Raw genomic sequence first — 18,085 nt, forward strand, 5'->3', positions numbered from 1 at the left:
GTTAGCACAGAGGTCTTGCACTTACAAAGCTACTGCCTGCAGGGACAGAACGGGGTCTGGTGCCCGGAGCCAGATTCCAGCCCAGCTTTTCTCTCCTCCACAAACAGCCACGCCCCTGGCATCACAAACAGGAGCAACCTGACTGCAGGTGCAGCTCCTGTAGGCCACAGGAAGAAGCACCATCCCCCTCACTCTTACATGTGGACCCCAAGTGTGGAGGATGTACAGCAACGTTTACCACGCCACGGAAGGAGTAGAGGGGTTAGCTGGTCCAGGCCCAGGCCCTGCGTGCCCGTTAGCTCACGATCTCCCCCTGGCACCATCCCGCCTTTATACAAGGATAAAAAACTGAACAGGCTGCCTTCTAGGTGACCTGGTCGGCGCTAAGACAACCGCTGACCTTTGCTTTTCAAAATCTCCCTGCGCCACGGAGGGCAAGGCTGGGGCCAAGGGGATTAAATCCAAGAAAATGGCTCTTTACCCTTAACCTTTCGTTTTTAACTCCAGCCAAACATTCTTGTCCTTTAGAAACTGTGATCAACTTTTAGATAAGCCTGTCTTCCCTCCCATCCAGCAATTTCAGAAGCCTATTCGAGATGCCTGAGAACAGGCTCTCGGCTTCTGCTACAGAGCCGGGTGGTGGCCGAGCAGTGCCAGCCCACCAGCCCGGGCGCACAGCAGCCACGCACAGCTTTCTTTTCGCATCAGCCAAGAGCGGACACAGAGCAGGTGTAATGATAGCGTCTTGTAGCGTCCGCATTCAATATCTCGTCGAGAACTCCTTGTTTATGTCATGTAGACTTAACTTACTGCTCAATGTCATAATCTCCTAACTCAGAACTTCTTTTAATGAAGGGCTGCTGGCTGCATACTTATTTTTCTATTGGGGAGACCCTTATTTCTCCTTCACTTTATATATATATAGCTCATGCCCCCCATTATGTGTGTGTATGTATAATTCACCTCATCCATTTAACACACATGATTCGGAGGCTGGTATTATGGCCCAGCATGTTAAATTGCCACTTTCAAAGGAGTCTCCCTGGAACATTCCCAGAACCGTACCCCAAAAGCGTCAATTGCAACTGGTGCTTAAGGGTCAGCACAGGGAACGGAAAATAACACCTCGACAAGGCAGGAGGAAAAACAGCTATGAAGTCATTTCAGAAAGAAAACCATGCATAAAGCACAAAGATCAAAATGACCTTGGACTTTTTTTTTTCAAGAAACAAATGCAGACTGAAAACAGAGTAACGCCTTCCAATTAGTGTGCAAGTGACTCAACAGAGAACCCACTCCTGGGACGGGCAATGTAGCGTAAGGATAGAAGGAAGACATTCGAGACATTCAAGAATTCAAAAGAAACTCTTTGCCAAACAGCCTTTCTTGAGGGGTTGTTAAAGATATGCTCTAGGAAAACATGATCTGAAACAGAAAGAAGAAACGCCTAGAAAGCAGGGAAGAGGTAGAAAAAGCGTCTCGAGGCTTTGCAATTGAACAGTCAACACAGGTCAGATGAAGGGCTGGGTGTGGAATTTACTCAAGGGAAGAAAACAATTGATAGGAGATACAGTTTGTCTTATCATATTAAGAGAAATTATATAACTGAAGATTCAGAAATAGACTAATGACAGGCACTTAAAATAATCTTAAAGTACAGGCCCAGCGTGGTAACCCACCCTTGCCATCCTGTAAGAACTTGACTCCTTGTTGCTAAGTTCCTTCTGGAAGAGTTTGGCCTCAGAATGTTCTACTTATTCAGGGCTCTGGTCCAGAACATTCTAAGGCCAGCGTTGTTAGGTGTCTCCTCTGGCCCTGGTAGAGGAATAGTCTGAGGGATAGGCAGGTGGTGCGAAAAAATTCAGGATTCTATCTGACATAAATGCCTGTTACCACGTCAATCATTCTGAGCCCACTACTAATGCCAGGATGGCCTTCTTAGACTTTCCAGAATAATTTCATGCTAAAGAGTATGCTTGAACGGGGCCTTCCTCTTTCTTAGAATGTCTGTCAGACAATAGTACATCTTTGCTACTTGGTGTTGGTAGGTCTTATTTTTAATTTTAAAAAGTATTCACTGATCTTTTTAGGAATTTCCATCCCCCCTTTAGACCCTCCATGTCTGTCTTCCCTCCCTTCCTTCCTCCTTCCCTTTCACACTGATTTATTTTCACTGGAAAAACAGATCCAGGGAGAGCAGGAGGGACAGATCTTCCATCTGCTGATTCACCCTGCAAGTGGCCGCGACAGCCTGAGCTGAGCCAATTCAAAGCCAGGAGCCAGGAGCTTCCCCTAGGCCTCTCTCACAGGTGCACGGCTCATCCTCCACTGCCTTCCCAGGCCACAAGCAGGGAGCTGGATGGGAAGTGGAGCAGCCGGGATATGAACCGGTATCATATGGGATGACAGCTCTTGGAGGTGGAGCATTAACCAGTTGAGCTACGGCACCACCCCGACTGCGTTTTAAAATCCAGTCTGAGGCCTTCCTGAAACTTGCCATTATCAGTCATTTTCAATTCATCTGGGTATTAGGAGACTCAAACCCTTCTCTGGCACAGGAAGTAGAGGAGGGGCCACTTGGCTATTTGCAGGGACTCCTGGATCCTGCTGGATGAGGCCTGGTGGACCAGCAGCCTCCACGGATGCCTCCTTAGGGGGAGAGTCAGAAGAACCTCTCTACTGCTGCCCGATGTGGTCCCTCCTTTCAGCACAGTGGCAGGGCATCCTGTCCTGTTGAGCAGCGGTCAAACTCCTGCCTGAGGGCCGGCCCTTCAGTGATGCCCAAGCAGCAGGTGGCACCTGCTGTGGAAGGCATAAGCCCTCGCCCTATCTGAATCTGCCTGAGCAGGGGGTTAGAGAAGGGCCTAGGCTGCCCTCTTGGTCTTTGCTGGCATGGGTGTGGTAGGGCTGATGCATTTTCTGTGGTGGTTAGTGAGAATGAAGCTGCTATTGCTGAAGAAGTCCTTAGGCTTATTAGGTTGCCTGGGACCTGGAAAGAAATTTTTCAGCCTGTTACTGTTTCCAAGTCACAGGCACGTTAGGCCTATGTCTGAAACACAGGAGTCCATAAGAAACCAATGGAATACAGCATTTATCACGTTCTTGCTGGAACCCTGAGGCCCCTGCTGGCCTGCCTTATTCCTTCCATGTTCAGAGTCCATCCGCACCCTTTTCATAACAAATACTGAAAAAGAAAGATTTTAATATTCTGAGAACAGATTTCATGCATTTCCTATGAGTACTGTTCAGGACATAATATTTCCCATACCTCCTCCCTCCCCCAGCCATGTTTCCCCATTTTCTTTCTTTTTCATTTTTGTGATCACAGACTTTTACCTGATGGCCACAAGCTTAGTCCTTTTATAAATATTCAACGAAGATCGTTGTTTCTCCGGAGTACAGATCAGAGCAATCAACAATAATCAAATCTCAAGATGTCAATTTCATTCATTTGCACTTTAATCTTTTTTTGTAATCTATGTCATAGTTACCATGGTATTTATCCTGTGGAGATTGGCTTATTTCACTTAGCAGAGCGGTCTACAACTGCATCCCCTTTGTTGTCAAAGACAGGGCCAATGGCCTTTGTTTTTACAATTGGTAGCTATGCTGATTGGGAGAAATAGGAGATGTACTACTGGAGGAAGCAGCCCCTATTTTTAATGCACAGACGTGGCATGGCCCGTTGTGGAGACCAGTGAATGCCAGTCCTCATGGTGTCAGTCCCAGAGAAGGGTCAAGAACCTGGATAAGAGGCCTGGTGCAAGGGCTCGGCGGTTACATCCTCACCTTGCGTGCACCACGATCCCATATATGTGCCAGTTTGTGTCTCAGAGGCCCCACTTCCCATCCAGCTCCCTGCTTGTGGCCTGGTCAAGGACAGTTGCAAACCTTGGGACCCTCTACCTGCTTGGGGGACCCCGAACAAGCTCCTCACTCTGGATCAGTTCAGTTCTGGCCATTGCAGCCAGACAGAGAGTGAACCAACGGATGGAAGATCTTTCCATATCTCCTTCTCTCTGCACATCTGTCTTTTCAGTTTTAAAAAGAAAAAGAACCTAGGCTGAGAAGCATGCGGCAGCCATGAGTCCAAAAGCTTCAACCTTGGATCCCATAGAAACACAGAGGAAGCTGCCGCATGAAATACGACTTTATAAAGCATGTGTAATCAATGTTCCTCCCCAGCTTTGCACTGCTTAGAGGCGAGCTAACAGATGTTGTTTTAGACACATCCTAACAACAGCAACAAAAACCATAAACAGTGGACCTCGAGAAGACCCTGTAACTCGTCCCTTTACTGGCCTCAAATTACCTGTTCCTACCGGCTTTATCACTTCTTTTTGTCACGCTTCCATCTAAGAATTTAGACCACTTCCAACATAGCCAACTTAAGCTGTAAGTAATGAAATCCATTTCTTAAAAACCACCTTCGATGAGAAACTCTTTAAGTGCCCCTGTAAACACTGATTTTTGAAAAGCCCTAAATATGTGACTGCTTGCTACAGATGACACAAGGTGAATCCTCATCTTACAAACACTGCTCTGCTAGGAACTCTGCTTTCTCCAGGGCCTCGGCCTGCAGCTCAGCCTTGTCAGACCAGGGCACTCTCTTCCCTGCTCCAAGAGCCACAAATGCTCAGAGAAGAAGAAAGATCTCACATTTTCAGCCTTTTCCTAAAAGAAACAAATGGCCTGAGAAAAAAGTGATCTCATTTTGCTAAAAAGAAAAAAGAGAATAAGAGAATGAGAGACGAGTCCACATTCAACCGAGCGTTGGGGTTGGTCATGGACTCTGTTGGGCTATGGAGTTCTGGGAGTCGGAGGCACTCAGAGTTCACATCCACTGAGTCTTCTCAAGTTCAAGGATCCTGACCTTATGTCCCCAGCCCTGCCCAACAGGATGTGGAATTAGAGAAATGGCTTCCAACTGGAGACTCTAAGGAGAAAATCTCTCCCCGATGAAAAGACAGGCTTTTGGCAAACTGCTCAGCAGTGAACAGTCATGTCTCCTACGGAGGGCCCAAGGGGGTCTGCAGAAAGATCATGAGAAACTTCATTCTGGTAGAAACAAATCAAACCCATGCATGTTGAGTATCATTTGACAAATGGTATGACTGCTGATGTAGACAGAACTGGTGAATGAACGCAGACCTGTGACAAAACTTCAAGAACACAGGCTGAGTAAGACCTGATTTTAACACTTAGTTTTGCAATCTTCCAATCTCTTTAACTTGACAAAACCTCTTTGATTCATAGCTCCAATAATCCAGGCCAGCTCTGGTCGCCTCTCACAGTTCCCAGCCACATTTTGCACAGGGCCCCACACTAACCCCGCAGGACCATATTACGGATGGCTTCACTTGTTTTCCTCCAGCTCTCCACAGCCTGGGAATCCCGCAAGGCGGGATGTGTTACAACTCACCTGCTTAATTCTGAGCATGCGGCCCAGTGTCTGAGCAGAAACGATCGAGTGGATAAGTAGACAGGAGATGGAACCACTGAGAAATGAACCAGCAGACAGGAGCCACGTTGCTTATAACTTAGACGTGGGACACAATCCAAGCTACGGTTTTCCAATAGAGAAGAATACAGCTGTAGTGAAACTACCATTTCTGCTCTATTTTTATCTAAAGCTGTAAGGCTGTATTTGAGTGCATAAAATGCTAACCAAAAAATACCTGTTCTTAGGTAACAAATTCTCTCCTTTTTGTGGAAAGGATATTTCAGGTGAAAATAAGTTGGATCAGCAATTCCGGTAGAAATATAATCAGATAAGTTTGAAATTTGAAAGTCTCCATCAGACATTGAAAATGTAAGAAGAAATAATGGAAGCTAATGCTAACGAAAATATTTTAATATATCCCAAACATCTTTTTAATATATAATCAGTGCAAAAATTTCTGTTGAATGTTGGATGGAAGAACAGCAAAATCATTAATTAAGAAAAAATCTGTGGGGACAATGACCCAAATAAGCAACTCACAAATGGGTGACCTGGACCCAGCAGGATAGCCTAGTGGCTAAATCCTTGCCTTGTAACTGTCAGGTTCCCAAATCAGCACTGGTTCATGTCTCGGCTGCTCCCCTTCCCTTCCCGCCCCCTGCCTGTGGCCTGGGAAAGCAGCAGAACACGGCCCAAAACAGACGAGCTACATTCCAAGGACTCTATAGCCACATGAGGCTGCAGGCTACCACACCGGTCTATGAACAGTTAGCAAAATGGGTTTAATGCTCGTCTGTGGCAACTACTTCTAATTTGGATTTCGAGCGTCATTAACTTTCACCATCCATCCATGACGCTCAATCACTTATCCTGAAAGCATCATTGTGCCTAGAGATGCGTTGCTTCTTAGAAGTCCCTGAAATCCTAGTCTGAAGTATGTTGGCGCACAAATTCCAAACAAGAGGAGCACAGAGACTGTGGCCTCCACCACCTTCCAGCCGAGTGTGCTGAAACAGGGGGCCGACAGCCTCGACACACGGCTACTGGGTCTCTTAGCCAGAACTACAAGCTTGCAGGACACCTGCTTCCACATGCATTTGCTGCTACCTCATTGTCTCAAAAATCAGAATACTCCACTTCACGGGGAGGGAGGAGGGAGGAGGCATACAGCTTGTTTGAGGCCTAGGTAATGAGAAGCAATCTCTCGTTTCAGAATGCTTGCTCAACTCCTACACAAGAGTCCAAATGGCCGACTGGGGTGAGGAAGAGGTTAGGTCTTAAAAGAAAGATATTTCCCCAACTTGGTTTTCTTCCAGAGCCAGGAGAACCTTTTAAAAATAAATCAAATCCTCATTTTTAAGAACAACCATGTAGAAGCATGTTTGCTGGATCAAATGCCACGTCTGAGAAAAATGTCAACATCAAAGCCAAGAACAGCAACTCTACTCCAAACAGGATAAAATCTTAGTGGCGTTCATATAAAACAGCTGTCTTTCCTCTAGTCTCATTGAATCTAACCTTATGTGCTATCTCTCATTTAAGTAAACACAAAGAATCACTCGAATAACCAGAAAACCAGAGTTTTCTTTAAAAAGTCTTTTTACTTTCTAATTCTTACCTATTATGTGTGTGATTTTTAAAACAAGACTTATTTATTTCTATTGAAAAGGCAGACTTAGAAGGAGACAGAAAGCCATCTCCCCTCTGCTGGTTCACTCCCAATGGCTGCAACAGCTGGAGCTGAGCCAATCCAAAGCCATGAGGGTTCCAAGGATTTGAGACATCCACCACTGCTTTCCCAAGCCGTAAGCAGAGAGCTGGGTTGGCAGTGGAGCACCTGGGAGACGAAAGGGTGCCCACATGGGATGCCAGCACTTACAAACAGGAATTAGCCTGTTGCGTCTCTGTGCCCCATGGGATGCCAGCACTTACAAACAGGAATTAGCCTGTTGCGTCTCTGTGCCCACATGGGATGCCAGCACTTACAAACAGGAATTAGCCTGTTGCGTCTCTGTGCCACATGGGATGCCAGCACTTACAAACAGGAATTGGCCTGTTGCGTCTCTGTGCCCCATGTGTGAGTGTAATCCTGTGAATATTTTAGATTCATTCTCTCTCTCTCCACCTCCTTTCCCCAGTTCTTGTCTTGGCTCTGTTGCCATCCTACCATTATCATCACCTACTCTCCTGCTCTTCCTTAGTGAGAAAACACACACATCGGGAGACACTCCTGGCACTGCTACAAACGGGAACACGTGAACTCCATTGCCGTGTTTTTAACATGATCTATGGTGTCGCTGTGGTAAACCTGATGCTATTTGCTTACCACAGGACAGAGCGAATGAGTAACTAGGACTTATTCTTGGGAGCTGTGGTCGTCCTCACGGGGGAAGGGCAGCAACTTGGAGTTGGGTGAGAGGTAACAACTATGGCATTGGGTTTGAACTGGAGAGTAAGCATTCGGATGCTTGCAAACATCAGCAGGACCAAATACCTAGCAATCTCTTAATGCACTACTTTGGGTCTGTCTGATTTACAAGAATCAAGGCAAATCTCAGTGGCTAAAGCGTGTCGCCAGCGTGGACGACACCCAGCGAGCCGAGGCCCAGCAGGAGCCAACACGCGAGGCGAGTCGGTGGCTGCCGATGCGGGAGAGCTTGATTCTGCTGCCGTGGCATAAATCTAGAGACAGAACCACCACCCACTGGGGGTTTTATTTTTCTTATCACATCCGTTTGTTTCTTTAGGAGTATGGTTCATCAGCCCACAACTACGATGCCTGGTAGGTTGTCATAGTCTAGATATTTATACTTGCAAAAAATACTATGCCTGTGCATGTCATTGCATAACACAGCCAATGAGATGTTCTGGTTTTATGACTGTCAAATAAGTCCTCTTTAAAAATGTAAACATATGTCTTTTCAGTCATTTATAAATTTTTTTAAGAATTTTTATTTTTAGAATTATAGCCTTCAGGGATTTTAGACTTCAGGGATCTTCTGGGATTTCAGCATTCAGGATTGAGTCTTTGGGGTTATGGCCCAAATCCTTCAGCAGGATGTACACGGGTCAAATGGAAATACCACAGCGCTTTGTGTGAAGGACTTCAGTATCTGAGGCTTGCGGCATCCCAGGGGGAGGGGGAGAGGTGCTGCAGGTGTCCCCTGTACTTCCCAGGACTGTAGACGGAGTCGGAGCAATCAAGAATGCTCAGTCACAGAGAGACAGATGGGCCGAGCACAGCGCGAACGTGCTGTGGCCCAGAGCACAGCCTTGCCAGCTGCCTCCCAGCACGCTCAGCTCCGTTCCCAGTCAAGGGCCTCTGGGCATCTCACCAAGGAGCAGCCTCCCTCTGGGGCCCCCTGGGACAGCCAAAGAGACAGAGACAGAATGTTCCCTCTGCCCCTTTCCATATCAGGCTCCTTGGACAGCCTGAGGAGGCATCCCCCAGAGCAGAGCCATGGTGTGTTAGGTCCAAAAGCTTCCTCTGCCCGCCAAAGCCTCAGCACTTGAAGATGAGCTGCTATGTCAGAAGCAGCTCAGCCCTGAGGTGGGGGGATCTCCTGTTTGAGAGCTGCTGGTAGAAAACCAAGCACACAAGCCCCGAGATTACAGGGTGCCAGAGTCACTCACACATGTATGATAATCTACTTTAAATATGTATACATACATGTAAAACAGAGGGTCATTTAAAAAAAATATTGAGAGACAAAGAAACAAGAGACCTCATGCGCTTGTTCACTTTCCAGATGTCCATAGCAGCCAAGGCTTGCGCCATCACCTGAGGTGTTCAAGGGTCTACACTGGAAGCAAGCTGGAATTGGGAGGCAGAGCGGGATTTGAACCCAGGCACTCCAATACGAGGCACAGAACCTTAACTACCAGAATAAAAACCCGCCCCTAATTATATGCTTAAGTTAAAAGGGTGTTGAGGCTCTAAGACCCTTCCCTGCATGACTAATCATCTTATGAAATCTCAAAATATTCCCATTTTATTATTCTCCAACCTGGAGACAAGTCTTCTAGCCTCTGTACAGTTCAGAAATCAAAGATCACCCGGTCCAGTTCATTCATGACTAAATTAATGTAGAAACAGATTCAACAAGGACTAGTCATTTGCCTTGGTTACCTAGCTAACCAACCCACAAGGGCTCAACTCTAACCAGTATTGCTTCCTCAAACAGACCTCTACTCTGGGACTTGAAGAGCATCCGCCAATGAGAACAGCATGGCACCCACGTGTCCTGCTCCCCAGCTCAATGAAGGACTTCTCCTCACTGAGACAGAGGAACTGGAGGCAGAGAGGAGAGCGAGTGAGAGAGGGGAGAGAGTGAGTGAGCAAGCAGGTGCCGTTTGGGAGGCTGGGATAGATTCAGTATGTATCCTCCAAACTGAATTAATTCAAACCTCCTGAGCAGTCTGAACAGTCTGAGTACTGTCAGACTCCTAACTAATCTACACTGAACCCCAAGATGGGAAGGGGCCTCCTGCATTCCCAGAGCCCCTACCGGTCCATGCAAGATTCGGTTCTGCCTTTATCATGGAGAGCACATGGCAGGCCCCCCCTGGAACCTGTGAATGAGCGACCAGCTAACGGTGAAGCGTCCCAATGGCTGACGGTGTTACGGCTACTCTGCAAAAGGCACTGAGACCGTGCTGTTGGAAGATCCAGTGAGGCAACGGCTCGGTCCCTGTGCACTCGGCCCGCCAGCTGCCTCCTCCATTACCTTACCTTGGAACATCGCTTGCATTCCTCTCCGGCTCAGTGGGTCTACTTGAATGCCTCCCTTTGCCCACCTCCCTACAAAGGAGACAGCCAGCAAGCCAGAGAGCACCTCCATGTGCCGATTCACTACATTATGCGCACTGGTGGCCAGCCCGGCTCAGACCAGAGCGAGGAGCCAGGCAGGCAGAGCTGAGTCGGGTCTCCCTTGTGAGTGGCAGGAATGCACCTGTTTGACCCATCCCCTGCAGTGGGCTTCTTACGATGCAGGGTGAAGCCGGGACCCCCTCACATGGGTTGCTGCATCCCAAATGGCATCTTAACGACCAAGCCAAATGCCTTCCATGTATAACAGACCTGGCAGCGTGCACAGCACATACAAGCACGGAAACGTTTTCCAGAACAGATATTTCTACAGAAATAATGGAAATGATAATGTTTCTCAAAGTTACTACTCAGATAATGATTTTAACTGCTAATATTTAACACATAAATCATTCCTTCTAAATAATTTAATAGTATACATTAAAAACTGTTAAAGACATTAGAAGTGTTTTCGCAGTTACTACATTAGTTTTTAAATATGAACATAATTTTAAAGAAAAACATAGTGTGTAAGTTGTGCTTAAGTCAAAGAAGTAGTAAACTGGGCAGGTGTTTGATAGAGTGGTTCGGCTGTCACTGGGGATGCTCAGATACCACGTGGGATTACCTAGGCTTCCGTTCTAGGTCTACTCCCCGTTCCTGCTTCCTACTAATGTAGATCAGGTAATGGCTCAAGCATTTCCCTGCCACTCACCTGGGAGACCTGGATGAAGCTCCCAGCTCCTGGCATCAGCCTGGTCCAGTGCTAGCTGCTCTGGGGCATTTGGGATGTGACCTAACATATGTGAGTCCCCTCCATCTAACTCGCTGCCTTTCAGGGAAATGTAATTTAAAAAATGAAGTAAACTATAATGACATTTCTCTCTGTAAAATCAACATTTCATTTACTTAAAAAATGTAAATGTAGGTAACAGAAAAATTAAGTTAAATTATCCCTCCCCACTCAACTCCACTCTTACCCCATAGGAAATCATTATTATGATTGTATTGTTATTTTAAAAAGTTGTGTGTGTGTGTGTGTGTGTGTGTGTGTGTAGACATTTAGGTATTCTGCTTTCAATGTCATCTGGCTAGGCTTAGACACACAGTCTCTGAAGCCTTCTTACACTTGTTACAATGCGATACATCTCTCCTCCGCCCCCCCACCACACACTTTCTTTTCTACAATGTTTTTTTTTTTTAAGTGTAATCCTCTGAACACTGGCCGGCTAAGATGAATCCCATTTTGCTGCCTTCAGAACATGTTCTTCAGCTTTATTTCCTCTTTGCTGGCACAGATTCAAAGGTCATTGCCATGCTTTGATTATTTCAAATTTACTTTTCAAATTGAAACTATCTCTGGCTTGTTTACTTCTCTTTTCTAGGGAAATAAAAGAAAATAAAAAATTCACTCCTTTGCAAGCACTCCAAACGCACCGCACGGAAAGCTCTTCAACCCCCAGCTGTCAACCACTGGATTTGCTCCTCCTGACATTTCTCTGCTAGCTTTGCCTGCATGGCCCTTGTGTAAATACTGAGAGGGGACAGTGACAGTCATGGAGGAGAGCTGGGGCCCAGCCAGGCAGAAAGGAATTGACCAAAGTGGCCGGGAATGGAGATGGAGAGACAAACAGCCCTCATTCGCCTCCTTTCCTGCATTCGTATTCAAACCTTCATCCGTGAGCTAGCACACGGATGGCTTCCCAACACCCACTGACTGGAACACTGAATGAAAAACTTCAACAGCAGCATTACACAGGACACTTGGGAAAGTTTCTGGGGGGTAAGCACTATGGCTTCCCCACAACACTGCCATGCTACAAGGGCACTGGTTGTGTCCTGACTGATCCATTTCTGATCTAGCTCCCTGCTGATGCGCTTGGCAGGCAGACAATGTCACCTGCACGGGCCCTGCATCCACACCGGAGGCGTCTCTGCAGCCTGACCCAGCTCTGGCCATTATGGCCATTTGGGGAGTGAACCAATAGATGCAAGTTTTTTCTCTCTCTCATTCTCTCTCCTACTCTGCCTTTTGAATAAATCCTTTTTTGTAAAAAAAAAAAAAAAAAAGTTCCTGGAAAATAAAATTAAAAGTTTCTTTGGCATAAAAATTTGAAACGCATGCATATGAGAGTTCATGGAAAATGCATATTTTATAAAAAAAAATCAGTCCGCATAGCAGGTATAGCTGTCACCTGCAGAGCTGCCCAAGGACAAGGTGCTACAAACTGTTGAACCTGGAGCTGTCCTGCCTTCAGTGACTCAGGACAGCACGAGGAGTTTGAAGCTAACTCAATCTTAGCAGCCCTGCTGAACCAATGCCTCTGCAGTATTTCTTCAAGAAGCTATACATTCTAATATGTGCTCATAAAATACTCTTGAGAGACATTCATAAAAATTAAGGCTTATCTACAGAGTGAACAAATACATATGAATCATTTTTTTTCCAAAGAAAAAGCAGCCAAGATATAAGAGATCCTCTTCCAGACTACATCTTAATTGAAAAAGCATGTTGGTTCAAAGCCAAACACTTGACTGCATTGCTAATAAATTTCCTGTAATAAGCAGTCTGCCAAGCCATAGGCAGAGATCTTTCAACAAGCGAGCTGAGCAAGGACCTCACTGACATTTCAATGAACACTCCTGCAGGCCTTCGGGGCAGCAGTTAAGGCAGGACTTGAGCTGCCCACCTGCCACGTCCAGCTTCCTACTATGCACTCTGGAAGGCAGCGGACTGTGGCGCCAGTGCTCGGGTTCCTGCCACCCATCGGGGAGACCCAGTTCGAGAGTTCTGGGCCCAGCCTTAATGTTGCTGGTGTTACGAGGAGTGAATCAACTCTTGCAAAATTTCTCTGTCATCCACAAAATTAAGATTAAAATGTTGATAAAACGATATTACCAAACTTCTATATAATTTTTTAATTCCTTTCTACGCTCTCTTAAGAAGTATTCCTACCCTGGAGGAGTAGGGTGGGTGGCAGGGAATGACAACACAGGATGGAAATAAATACTCAGTGACAGGAAATGAGGGAAGGACGGCACCCATATGAAAGGAGAAAATAATTAAGATTTTCCCCATCCCTCTTTTAACTAATCAATTGGTTCAGGTAACGTGATTACTTTGTAAAGAAGAGAACATGTAGTATGCTTCTTGATTACCGAATATACTAGAACATTCACCACTGTATGACCTAGTCAGGTCAGTCCGTTACAGCTTCATGTCTGAAATGAGGACCAGCCCACGGGGAAGGTATTAGCCCCCAGGAAACAGAGGCTGCAGCTTTCCCCATGCCTCGGGTTGGCTGAGGGCCCACAGACAAAATCCACTCACGGCCCCGGTGGATGTCTGCATGCTGCAACAGCTCAGAAGAGTTTTCACATTTTGCAACTAAGTTTACAAGCGAGCCAGGTATTTGTGTTTCGGTGTTGCCCACAGGTCCCTTCTGTTCTACAACAGCACAGCTGAGTGGTTTGGGTGTGGACTGTACAGCCACAAAGCCAAAAAGGTTATCTCAGGGCCTTTATGGGAAGAGCTCGCTAACCCCTGGCCAGGGCCACAGGAGAGCCGCGAGCTGAATCCAGAACTTTGAAAATGCATTCCAATCTCCCCTGCATTCCCTCCTGGGAAGTTCTCTCCACAGGCCAGCCCAGATTGAGGCTCACCCCCAGGCACCTGTTTGAGGGGGAAGGCAAAGACTAGGGAGGCTGAATCTGGATTTTGTTTCTTTGAAGCAGGTTTAGATAACTCAGGATCAGCCCATCCAGAGGAGGCAGCAGGCACAACTAACCTGCTTCCAGATTTTTCAAGTAAGTAACAGAGAGGCAGCATGTCCCAGGAGTGGCCATATTACATCTCACCCATGCCTGCTTTAGATAAGATCTGAAATCCTTCGAATTCATATTTGTATTAGGTCTGGAACTCATAATTGATGCTGGGATGTGTTTTATTTAAACGATATTGAAATGGAATGAATATATTTTATGCGTGGGCAGGCATAAATCTTGGGGAGCCACAGACTGCACCTGGTTCAACAGTGCTTTGCCTGAAAATTCACATCCCCCTGAAACTTCAGACACAGGGTCTGTGTGGACGGCATCAAACTCAGATGAGGCCTCAGTGGATGAACATCAGTCATGTTATGATTGACATCGTGTAAGAGGGAGATTTGGACAGAGAGACCAATGCCACGTGCGCCGAGAGAAACTTCAGAGAAACACTGATTACGGAGACGGTGGCAGAAGATGGAGTGAGGTGGAAATAAACCAGGCACACCTAGGATTTCCAGAAACCAACAGAAGTGAAGAATCAGGGAGTACACTCACTCCCAGAGCCTCCAACGGGAACAAGTCAACCTTGAGTTTGCATGTGCAGCACCGAAAACTGAAGAAATACACTTCTACTTCAAATCACTTCATTTGAGATTCCTTGTCACAGAAGCCCCAGGAGTCTAAGGCAAATTAGTCAGCAAGGACAGCTGCTCCCCAAAGCAGAGTTGAGAGCCAGGTAAAAGAGGTGGAATGTCAAATTCCATACAAGTAACAGTTTAGAATAGAATCACGGGGCCCAGCGTAGTAGCCTAGTGACTAAAGTTCTCACCTTGCACGCACAGGCATCCCATATGGGCACTGGTTCTAATCCAAGCACTCCTGTTTCACATCCAGCTCCTTGCCTGTGGCTTGGGAAAGCAGTCGAGGACAGCCCAAAGCCTTGGGACCCTGTACCCACATGGGAGACCCAGAAGCAGCTCTGGGCCACTGGCTTCAGATCGGCTCAGTTCTGGCCATTGCAGCCTCTTGGGGAGTGAATCAACGGATGGAAGATCTTCTCTGTCTCTCCTTCTCTCTGTATATCTGACTTTGCAATAAACATTTTATAAAATGAAATCTTTAATTTAAAAAAATTAACAATCATGGATTGCTTCTAGAAGGCAATGAAGGAAAGCCCTGATTACTGAACCTGACCAGGTTACACGATTGGAATCCCACTGAACTGCCCTTCCCAGGAGAGCTGTTTTAGTCCATCCTCTCACCCTCTTATCTCATTTTCTTCCGATCTTAAAACATTCTGTGCTTAAAAATTGTCATCTTTCTATCCATTTGGAAGGGAGAAAAATGAGAACTCTTCTGCTGGAGTTCATTTCTCAAACGCACACAGCTACCAGGCCAAGGCCAAGGAACCAGAAGTCGATCTTGGTCTCCCACAGGGGTGGCAAAGGCCTAAACATTTGCACCACCGTCTGCCACCTTTCCAGGTGCGTTTTAGCAGAAAGACGGTTTAGAATAGGAGTGGCTGGGGCTGGAATCGACATGCTCATCTGGGATCCTGGATTTCCAAACACAACCCCAGCCCCCAAATCTGTGACAGGAAATCATGTGTCAGCTTGCCACCATTACATCATGAGGACACCTTGATGGCCGAGACAGGAGCGTGTTCTTGAAAACCATCTCTTAGTTTAAGAAGGGCCCAGCTCCTACCCCAACAAGCAGAGCCCGTTGACTCCTCACAGAACTCTGCAGCACAGCTGTGAAATGACTTTGAGACTGAACATTCTTAAAAAGCTGGCCGTTGTGAACTTCACATCTCCATCATTCCCTAGGCCTCTCAGCGGACACGGACTGCTTTCTTCATGCCTGAAATAAGCAAGCTTTATAGCTACCAGTCTCTGATGGCTGCACAGCGGTCAACATCATGCCTCACTCGGACAGCCTCTGCCTGAGCAACACTGCGGGGCCAGCCAGATTCATCTCACTCTTCTCAAGCTCTCTCTTCTAGAGGCTGAGCCCAGCAGCTCCTGCTGGGAGCGTAACAAAGTGATGCTTGGTAAGACGCTCCAGCATCAAATCTCCTCCAAGATGCCAACTTAGACAACCACTCACCCACCAATATACCTTTGTAAGAGCTAAGGAAGCCGGGTGACGTTGTATGATATCAGAGGACAGAATGCACCATGGCCATGTCAACCCTTACTCTTCTTCCCAAGCCCCAATTCCAGGCAGCATAGTGTGGAGAGATGCCCGCTCAGGGAAGGGAGAGAAAGTGGAGTCCAGGCCTTGGTAGCAGACCCAAAACCAGACATGCCACAGTACACACAGCACCAGGCAGAGCTCCACAGTCCCTGCTCCCCGGGCAGGAGCGGAGGCCTGAACTGCTGAAGGCCAACGGATTTCCTCTGCTGCCCCTCCCCAATCAGAGGCAGCATGCTGCGTAGCAAGGCTGCACCTGCTGGTGAATGGAGCAGGACTTTGAGTACGGGACTGGACACTAACAGCACAACGATACATCAAGCCCTCAAAGTAGGAAACGGAACACACAGCACCTGTCATTGCTGTCTCCAGATGTCCACCCTGGGCCAAGAGGGACATCCCTCAGAGGGAGACAGGCTGGCTGAAGAGTGGACACTCATGGAGAGCCATGACTGGAGGACATAAGCTTACGAATTTAACAGCAATACATGGGAGGAAACAAACCAGTGTCTTCAGGCAACTGATTAAAGCACTCAGGAAATCTTTGTCCTGACCTGTGAACTAACCCGGGGAGGAAGGGGTTGTCCCAGGCAGGGCCAGTACCCCATGGGGCACCTTACCTTATTCTGCTCGCAAGCATATGGGATCCGCAGGGTGTCCATCGCTCTGATCATGGCTTGCATTGCGGTGAATATGTTTTGGTAAACCAGGTTTGTGAACCCCTTCCTGTCTTCATCGCTGTAACCCGACCCATGGATGATTCTCATTTGCTTGATGAAAGTACTCTTCCCACTCTCGCCAGTCCCTGTGAGACAGAGAGAGGCACCACGGTCAGCAGGCCTGGGAGGCAACGTCCCAAGCGCGGACAGGCCTTCTGGCAGTGTTAGCCCATTCCTCAACGAGCAGGCCGACAGGAACGGGCTTGGTAAGGGCCTGTTGAGGCTCACAGAGGTTTAGGCCACAGGGCAGTGCTGTTCTGAGTCCAGAGAAACACTTGTCTCCATCCCTGACCCTGACCCACAGTGGGTCTTGAGTCTCAGTGATCCCTGTGGCTGACCCACCCACTCCTGAAAATGAAACAGCATAGAATGATCTCCTTGTGCCGTGTTTTCTCTTTGAGGCCTTCAGAAGAAGTCACAAACTGTTGCTATCCATTCCTTTTACAGATGAGACACCTGGCCCTTAGGGGGTTAAGTCAACTCAGCAAACTGAGTCAGCAAGAGACACCAGCAAGGCTTTTCACCAGGACTCCAATGACAGGCCACTGGCAAGAGAATCAAGCCTAAGTCATGAGTGGAGGGACTAGTGGGGACAACTCTAAAGTTCACAGCCAAACCCCAGTGACCCACACATCTCGCACATACTACCAGAGGCAGAAGAGACATCTTCAAAGGGGGGGGGAAATCAACAAACAGTCCCCCCATTATGTCCCTTCCACCTCCAGAGAGCAAAGGTTGTGCTGGCTTTCCAGTTCAGAGATGAGGAAACTCTCTAACTCGGAGCACGCCTCACATCGGGGACCTGGGATGGGTGGGAGGCTGGGTGGGGCTTTTCCCTTTGTTTCTAACCTGACCCCAGATACAGGGAAAAATGATAATATTAGTGTGGAAACAATGCTATTACCCACTTTCCTGTAGCCCTTGACCCTTTGTACCCTAATCAACTAAGTAAGATTATTAAAAAAAAAAAAAGAGGTGTGCTGAATGGGAGTAATCAAGTGACTATCTTGGCCTGTTCTGGCAGCCTGGCCTGTACCCTGGCACTCCCCAGGTCTGGGCAGAGAAACGGCAGGAAACTCCCTCGGCCCTGGTTGTCCTGGCAACTCCAACGTCCTGTTTTGCACAGTCAGCCCATGTGGCACGTGCAGATGG

General features: G+C 47.3%; 1 protein-coding gene across 1 annotated transcript in view; it reads right to left on the reverse strand.

The window, feature by feature from the left end:
- LOC101516767 (guanine nucleotide-binding protein subunit alpha-14) overlaps window positions 1-18,085 on the reverse strand; it is a 99,811-nt gene that overhangs the window by 15,449 nt on the left and 66,277 nt on the right. Inside the window, exon 2 of the mRNA XM_004591785.2 lies at window positions 16,835-17,019. Coding sequence (XP_004591842.2) covers window positions 16,835-17,019 — 185 coding nt within the window. The remainder of the gene's footprint in view (window positions 1-16,834; window positions 17,020-18,085) is intronic.

Source organism: Ochotona princeps, chromosome 31 (assembly GCF_030435755.1).
Source record: "Ochotona princeps isolate mOchPri1 chromosome 31, mOchPri1.hap1, whole genome shotgun sequence".
Classification (NCBI taxonomy): domain Eukaryota; kingdom Metazoa; phylum Chordata; class Mammalia; order Lagomorpha; family Ochotonidae; genus Ochotona; species Ochotona princeps.